This window comes from Rattus rattus, chromosome 17, assembly GCF_011064425.1.
Source record: "Rattus rattus isolate New Zealand chromosome 17, Rrattus_CSIRO_v1, whole genome shotgun sequence".
NCBI lineage: Eukaryota > Metazoa > Chordata > Mammalia > Rodentia > Muridae > Rattus > Rattus rattus.
In genome coordinates, this window is record NC_046170.1 from 43,440,547 (window position 1) to 43,448,925 (window position 8,379).

Sequence of the window (8,379 nt, forward strand, 5' to 3'; positions counted from 1 at the left end):
TAAAACCCACAAAACCCAGCCCTCATGCTCCCCATAAAAGCTTTGTGGTGATTCGTCACTTTGACCTGATTCCTCTGTCCATTTTACCCTTCATTTTGTTCTTTTTTCATGGTTCAGATGCTCCACGGGCACATTATGTGTCAGTGTTAGCCTGCAGGGCCCTCGGTCCCCCTGGCCTTCCAGCTGCTCTTGTCCTCCTGGGGACTTGACCAGAACAGCAGGTTGAAACCCGGCAGCAGGGCTGGGGCTGGCCCTCAGCTGGTGGAGTACTTGTATAACATATGCAAAGCACGGGTTCCACCCCCATGCTCCATAAACTAGGCTGCTGGAGCACCCCTTTAGCGCTAATCACCTAATCTGATCATCTAGATCAGAAGGTCAAGGCCGTCCTTTATTTTTGGCAGAACAACAACAAACAACAGCAATAACAAACAAACCAGAGGACAGTAGAGTTTGGGTCACACCCCCCCACACACACCTGGCTCCAAGTTGAGCTGAGCAGCGCTTCAGAAGCAATGATGGGACTGACACTTTTTAAAACTGGGAGGCTGCATTTTATCATTGTTTGCATTGCTGTTCTGTGCTCCTTTGTTGTGTGGAAAGCAGTGCTCTGACCATGTCTCATCTGGCCTGCTCCCACACCCAAGGTTCCTACATGTTGGTTTCTTAATACTGCTGCTATTCTCTCCCCTGCTAAGCTAGAGCCCCAAGGGGAGAGAACGGTCACCTGAGATGCTCAGACGCACAGTTTGTAGTGTATCTCTCTCTCTCTCTCTCTCTCTCTCTCTCTCTCTCTCTCTCTCTCTCTCTCTGTGTGTGTGTGTGTGTGTGTGTGTGTGTGTGTGTGTATGTGTGTGTGTGCTGGTGTGGTGTGACCTGTTTTGTGCCTCACTATGTTGTTTTGTTTTGATCAGGGTCTCATGTTGACCAGCCTGATTTCAAACTTACTGCAGAGCCTAGGATAAATTCCTTTATCTCCCTAGGGTTGGGATTACTAGCATGTGCTGCCAAATTCAGCATTCTCTCTCTATCCCTCTCCCTCTCCCTCTCCCTCTCCCTCTCCCTCTCCCTCTCCCTCTCCCTCTCCTCTCCCTCTCCTCTCCTTTCCCTCTCCCTTCCCCTCTCCCTCTCCCTTCCCTCTCCCTCTCCCTTCCCCTCTCCCTCTCCTTTCCCCTCTCCCTCTCCCTCTTTCCTCCTCTGTCTCTGTCTCTCTGTAACTGTCTCTCTGTCTCTGTCTCTGTCTCTCTCTCTTTGTGTGTGTGTGTGTGTGTGTGTGTGTGTGTGTGTGTTTTCTGTGCTGGGAACATGCTACACTGAACTTTCAAGCCTCATTGATAATGGTTTGTCAGAAATCAACAACTTTCTCCAAGGGCATGAGAAGATGCAGAACACTTAACGAAATGTATGACACTTGCTTCTTTTCAGAGAAATATCAGGAAAAGAAAGGAAACCTTAGGCTTGGTAAGTCTTGAGTGAAATTATACAGTCCACAGTTCTTGTCCCCTTCTCGGTGGTAGACCGAGTCTTAGACTCTGACTGGTGCTCAGGGAAGTGATTCGTTTCCAGAGTCTAAACTTCTGTCAGCTTCAGAGTATCTTGAGTTGCTTGTTGATTGCCACTGTAGGAGAAACAGGTCATTACCCTGCCCATACTTAAGTCTCTGGCTCCAACATGCCCAATATGGCAGCCAACTTAGAGAATACTGATGGTTTCCTGGGTGATATTCATTCAGATATGTCCGGCATTGGGTATCAGCAGGCTGGGCATCCCTAGTTATATTTAATATTATTAATACAACCTGAGTTCCTATATAAGGCTAGAAATTGATCCATCTTGAGCTTTCCTTCCTGCTGGGTGGAACAAACGTGTGGTTTTCAGTAAGTCTGGCACCGTCCGCTCACTGTAATAAAGTCTGAAGCTGTATTTAGAAGCCAGCTCTTCTGAACAGCGCCCTGGGGCCCTTGGAAATTCCCAGAGCTTGTCAATAGGAAAGAAAGAGGGAAGAAACCCTGAGCTCTGTGGCAGGTAACAGGTACATGATTAAGCCCATATGTGAGCATGCGTCTAAGTGAACTTTTTTCTTCTTGAGTTGGCATCTGTTTTATTGAGATCACTGCTCTTGGAAATATTGACTGGGAATAGTAAGGTACTTTTAATATCAAGTTGGGTCTGGTGATATTAGTGGGATGGCAACTACAGAGAAGCCGGGGTGGGGGGAGGGTGGCTGAGAGTCCAAGGCCAGCCTCTACTACATAACACATAAGAGATCCTGTCTAAGAAATAGATAAAAACAGGTATAGTCATCTCCTGGGGAATTTCAAACTGTCGTGGTTTGTTTCTTTAAAACATTTGGCGGTGGCTGGGATGTAGCTCAGGGACTGCGTGTTGTCCTAGCATGCTTAGGGCACTGGGTTGGGTTTTTAAGATGGTTAAGTGGTGACCAATTTTTGTGCTTATGATGTCTTCTTCTATGAGCCCGGCTGCCAGCCTTGGACTTTGTGAGTCATCCCTTTCTGGATAGCCCAGATCCTTCCTTGTTCTCCCTTCCTGTTAGCTTCCCCACAGCCCCGAAAGAAGAGGGCTCCTTAGCGCCACCAGCATTTGATGGAAAGGAAGAGTTGGTGACTGTTAAAAGTTCTCAGTACCGCTGGTTAGACTAGAGGATCCAATTTCCAGACCTGGCGAGAGGCGCTTCGGGCAGCACCACGGCCAGCGCCCGCCGACTCACAGCTGGCAGTGGCCGCCTCTTAAGGGGCGTGGGGGTGGGGAGATGTCAAGCAGCCAGGGACCAGACAAGCCACTTAGATACCCTTATAGGGGGGACTGGCTATGATCTAGAAGGAAAAAACAATGGGGGGGGGCGAGAAGACTTAACTTCCTAACGTCTTTCTTTTTTTTTTCTTTTTCTTTTTCTTTTTTTCGGAGCTGGGGACCGAACCCAGGGCCTTGCGCTTTCTAGGCAAGCGCTCTACCACTAAGCTAAATCTCTAGGCAAGCGCTCTACCACTGAGCTAAATCCCCAACCCCTCCTAACGTCTTTCTTAAGGAGCTCACCCAGTCTGTGAACAGTGAGAGGTGGAGAAGGGTCCTTCGTTTGCCCACTGCCTACTCCCAGTAAATAAAGACAACACACACTTTATTGGAGCAAAACAGAATGGCTGGCTTTAATGCTTCAAGTTTTCCATTTCCTTCCACAGGGCTTTGTTTGAAAAATAACAAAATGAGGTAAAACGAGTGAATCTATGTACACGTCAAAAACAGGCGCCGGCTGCAGTGGCGGCGATGGAGCCACGGCAGAGGATGGGGCCACCCTGCAACCACAGCACGATGGTCGATTGTCGTCCTGAGGAGAGAGAGCGCGTACACAGACGCGGGTGCGCCTAGAAGCATTTGCGGTGCACAATGGAGGGGCCGGCCTCGTCGTACTCCTGCTTGGTGATCCACATCTGCTGGAAGGTGGACAGCGAGGCCAGGATGGAGCCGCCGATCCACACTGAGTACTTGCGCTCAGGGGGGCGATGATCTGCAAGACAAGAGTGTCAGGTGCCTGCGAGGTCCCCCCGCCCCTGGTCTCCGCCCATACCAGGCGCGTCATCCACCTTGATCTTCATGGTGCTGGGAGCCAGAGCTGTGATCTCCTTCTGCATGCGGTCAGCGATACCGGGGTACATGGTGGTGCCCCCTGACATGACGTTGTTGGCGTACAGGTCCTTCCTGATGTCGATGTCGCACTTCATGATGCTGTTGTAGGTGGTCTCATGGATCCCCGCAGACTCCATACCTGGTGGCCCGGGGGAGAGGCAGTGTGAGCAACCACAGAGTCAGACTAAGGGCACCGGCGGGAGGAGACCCCGTACTCTGAGGCGTGGGATGAGGGAAAATTGATTCCGGCACACCAGCGGAGCCGAAGGCTCACCGATAAAGGAAGGCTGGAAGAGCGTCTCCGGGCAACGGAAGCGCTCATTGCCGATGGTGATGACCTGCCCGTCAGGCAGCTCATAGCTCTTTTCCAGGGAGGAGGAAGAGGCAGCGGTGGCCATCTCATTCTCGAAGTCCAGGGCCACGTAGCACAGCTTCTCTTTGATGTCGCGCACAATCTCGCGTTCAGCTGCAGGAGCAGAAGCAGTGGGAGGCCTCAGAGCAAGGCCTGGGGCATGTGCTCACCCTCTGCGGGCCCACCCTCAGCGGGGCGTTGGGAGCACGCACCTGTGGTCACGAAGGAATAGCCACGCTCGGTGAGGATTTTCATCAGGTAGTCAGTAAGGTCGCGACCAGCCAGGTCCAGACGCATGATGGCGTGTGGCAGGGCATAACCCTCATAGATGGGCACGTTGTGGGTGACACCGTCCCCAGAATCCAACACGATGCCTGTGCAGGGGAGGAGCAGTGTGTGAGTGGAAGGAACCAGCAGAGAGAGCAGAGACAGCGGTTCTGGACTGGGGGTCATCAGGGATTGGATGGGAACGGTGCAGGGTCTGGGGCAGAGGATTCAAAAGCTGGGCTGGAATGTCGGGGCGACGCTACCTGGCCCAGAGCGGGCCGTGTGTGAGCACTCACCGGTGGTACGGCCGGAGGCATAGAGAGACAGCACCGCCTGAATAGCCACATACATAGCAGGCACGTTGAAGGTCTCAAACATGATTTGAGTCATCTTCTCCCGGTTAGCTTTGGGGTTCAAAGGGGCCTCAGTGAGCAGGGTCGGGTGCTCCTCAGGGGCCACACGCAGCTCATTGTAGAAGGTGTGGTGCCAGATCTTCTCCATGTCGTCCCAGTTGGTGATAATGCCGTGCTCAATGGGGTACTTCAGGGTCAGGATACCTCGCTTGCTCTGGGCCTCGTCGCCCACGTAGGAATCCTTCTGACCCATACCGACCATGACACCCTGCAGATGGAGACATCAGATACTTGTTACTACAGCCAGGGGGCAGGGAGAACACGGGCTGTATTCGGAGAGCCTATCTTCTGCTCGCAGCCTGACCTGGTGACGGGGCCGACCCACGATGGATGGGAACACAGCCCTGGGGGCATCATCCCCGGCAAAGCCAGCTTTCACCAGGCCAGAGCCGTTGTCACACACAAGAGCGGTGGTCTCGTCCTCGTCACACATGGTGTCTGGTGTCTGCAAAGAGAAGGCGCTGAGCGTTGCGAGTTTGTGATGGGGGTTAAGGTGAGGCTCTGCTTAACCCATCTTCACTTTGGAGATGCACAAACGCCTCTCCCCCAGCCCCTTCCTTGCACAGGGCCAGAGGATGCTCTCCCAGCTCAAGGCTGTGCTTTTTTTGCTATGGGAAGCAGTTTGTTGGCCACTTTAATCCCTCCATGTAGGCGTGCAGAGGACATCCTGAGATCCTCAGCCTTCGCTGTTGGCCACACGCGCCACAGCTAGTGCTGGCGCTATTCCTCTCTACTCAATCTCATCTGTGAAGGAGGCATTAAGGTCCACCTGCCAGTCTTATGAGAGCGGCAAGGATTTTGCCCAGGGAAGGGTAATACTGTCCCAACTCTGGAAAAAATTGCCCGTTTGAAGCCCCACGGCATTCCAAACTCAGAAGGAACCCTTCCGCCCCCGTCTCCTATTTCAGAGAAGAGTAGCCTGGCATGGTGCTGGGCTTTAGAAAAGCCTTGAGCTCAGAAGGCTAAGACAATGCTTGCCTCTCTCCAAACTCATCTTCAAGTCAGTCTCCCAGGGGCTGGCTCTGTGGGAGATCCAGCCCACCTCTTGCATCACAAGGGCCCAGATTTGATCCCAGCAGAGAAAGAGGGTGGGGAGGAGAGAGGGATGAAAGGCAGGAGGGGAAACTAATTCAGGGAGAGAAATCTCAACCAACCAGGGGCTGGTGTGTGGCTCGGTAGGAAAACACTGGCTTGCTCACTTGCAGGAGGACTCGGATTTAGTCCCCAGCAAGGGGGGGAGGGTAGAGTCTGAGGGTGGAAATGGATGGGTGTCAGACACCCCCTCCCACCAGGCAAAAAAGTCAGCATCCCAAATGGGCTGGATATGAGTTTGGAGAAATTCCCAGAGCCCAGTGACAAATACAGGCCCAAGGCTCAATAGGTTTCTCTGCTGGGTCTCCAGGTCACCCTCCCCACCTCCACCCTACCTGCTGCTCTGACTCTGGCCCTGGGTGCCGAGGGTAGGAAGTGAGGCTTCACGTCCGTGTGACCGCCTGTCCCTAGCTCAGGTTTTTATATAGTCCTGGAGCTCTCTCCACACCGCCCCGAAGGAATGTTGTTGCCCTTCCCAAGCCATATTTGGGTGTTGGGCACTAGAGTCCCTTCGGCTGGTTCTCAGCCTGGGTCCCCGCCCGGGTCTCCTGCACTGACCAAAGAAGGAGAGAACTGGCCCTGGCCCAGGTAGCTAGGACCGGACCGGGCCGTATATGGAGAGTATCCCAGCTGTCCGCTCCTCCCAACTGGCTCCAAGGCTGCTGAAGGGCTGGGCTGGACCAAAGGTCACTGTTTTGCCGATCACTGATCTGCACTTCCCAAGTTTTACCTGTTTCAAAGGTCTCCCCAGATCTGCCCACCTGAGCACGATTGCTGACTTGTCACAATGCACTCCACCTACGGGTTCTTAACTCCAAACCCTGATGGGTAAGCCCAGGGGAAGAAGCCCTGTTGTCAGGTGAGCTGGGAGGGGTCATGGGCCCCAGATAGGGATGGAAAAGAACCCCCACATTCAAACATTTTCTTCCCCACCTCAAAGCTCCCCAATCCAGAGATCTGACACACATCACCCCCATTCACCCCCACAGGCTGTCAGTCAGTGTAGAACATGCAGCTGTCACTGGGCAGACAACTGGTGGAAGAGAGGGGAGGAGGTAGTGAGGGGAGAGGCACAGCGGCTATGTGGCCTTGGCCCATGGAATGTGAGGCCAGGGCATTAGAGCTGTCCCCGAATTCTACAGTGTACTCTTGAAAGGAATGGAAGGGCCAGTGCGCGCGTGTGTATCCCAAACTCTGGAATTGACTGGCATCTTGTTGGCTAGGTTGAGCAAATGATACCCCTTCTCCTCTGGTGGCACTAAGTTTCCCTCCCCTGGGTCTGAACAAAGGGTCCCACCTGGAACTGTTGGAACCTAGAGGGGGCTGAGGCAGGGAGAGGTGGTGATGAACGTGCCTTCTAAGGAGCACTCAGATCTTACACTGCAGCCCAAGAGCAGCTCCTCCCACCAGACTCATCTTTATATTTAGAGGATGATGCCTGTCAGCCAGGCTGCTTCCCATCCACCTTGGGGGCACCACCTGCCAGGCCTGTGTGGGTTCTATTTATACTGCAGATAGATGGGGATCTATCCGCCTTTGGGTTTCTAGAAGGAGCTACTTATGGAAGCTGGGGCAGGGGGGTGAGTAGAGGTCATCTCTTGGCGCCTGTCTCAATTTGGGAATGGAAAGGGATAAGAAAGCCCAAAGGAAACTGTTCTGTGACCAACCAGGCGACATGCTTGGAGGGGTGCATCAGAGCCAAGCCTCCATGGAGCCATTCACTTTTCTGATGGCTTAAGCGCTCCCAAAATAGCTGTTCCCATTTGGAGTGGAACTTAGCAGCTGGGACAGGTGCAGAGCCTCTGAGAGAAGAGGCTCCATGAAGGGACTCCAGGCTCCCACACAGCTCTTCCTAAACCGGGGCTGCACTGCCTAACCAGCATCAGTCCTGTGGCTTTGCCTTTACCCTGTGCCGGGACAATGGAACCGTTAGAAAAAAGCAAGCAGCAAACTCGTTCCACTTTGGGCATTCATATTGGAGCCATGGATGGAGGGAGAATTGGGCTGATGTGCTGGACTACAGCAGGGCTGCTCCCAGAAGCTCTTGTTAATTCCACTATGCAGATTTCTCAGCTGTGCGTGAGAGCACATTCAAAGTGGACCGTGAATACATGTATGCAAACTACAGGAAACCTGCGGCACCATGCCTGGGGCAATGTCGGTGGCAGGTGAGCAGGGCAGATGAACTCTAACCTCAGTTGCACTCTTTCCTGACAGTTTTTCTCTGGAATCCTGGCTAGGCTCTCACCATCTTCCTGCTGGTCCCCTAAATGCTTGTGTGCAGGGCACTTCTACCGCACCTCTCCCCTTTGTGCCATCACCCCTCACATCCTGTTAGTCCTTGCAGTATCTACCCAGGCAAGGCTGCAATCTCCCAGTCTTCTGTTGTAGCAAAGGTTTGTATTAGATCAGTCTGCCCTTCCCCAGGGGGCAGCAGCTCTGAAGTCACAGAGCCTCACAGGGAGGGCACATGTGTCACAGGTCAGCCTTATGGACCTGGTCCTCTCCCTCCACTCGTGTACTCTGGGAACTGGATTCAGGCTTGCCCCGCTTGTGATGCTTACCTGCCGAGCCTAAGAAGCTGGTTCTTATGAGTAAAAAGCAGACAAAAAG

General features: G+C 53.2%; 1 protein-coding gene across 2 annotated transcripts; it reads right to left on the reverse strand.

The window, feature by feature from the left end:
• Positions 1 to 3,139: 3,139 nt before the first annotated feature.
• Acta1 (actin alpha 1, skeletal muscle) lies at positions 3,140 to 5,117 on the reverse strand. Of its 2 annotated transcripts, none has more exons than XM_032887863.1 (6): positions 4,979 to 5,117; positions 4,558 to 4,882; positions 4,207 to 4,368; positions 3,917 to 4,108; positions 3,600 to 3,781; positions 3,140 to 3,523 (listed from the first exon to the last, which is right to left on the reverse strand). In XM_032887863.1, the coding sequence occupies exons 1-6, from the start codon at positions 5,105 to 5,107 to the stop codon at positions 3,173 to 3,175; spliced, it is 1,341 nt and encodes a 446-aa protein (XP_032743754.1). In that variant the 5' UTR covers positions 5,108 to 5,117; the 3' UTR covers positions 3,140 to 3,172. The 2 variants fall into 2 exon arrangements, with proteins under 2 accessions (XP_032743754.1, XP_032743755.1); XM_032887864.1 differs by having other exon boundaries at positions 3,584 to 3,781.
• Between the last annotated feature and the right edge of the window lie 3,262 nt (positions 5,118 to 8,379).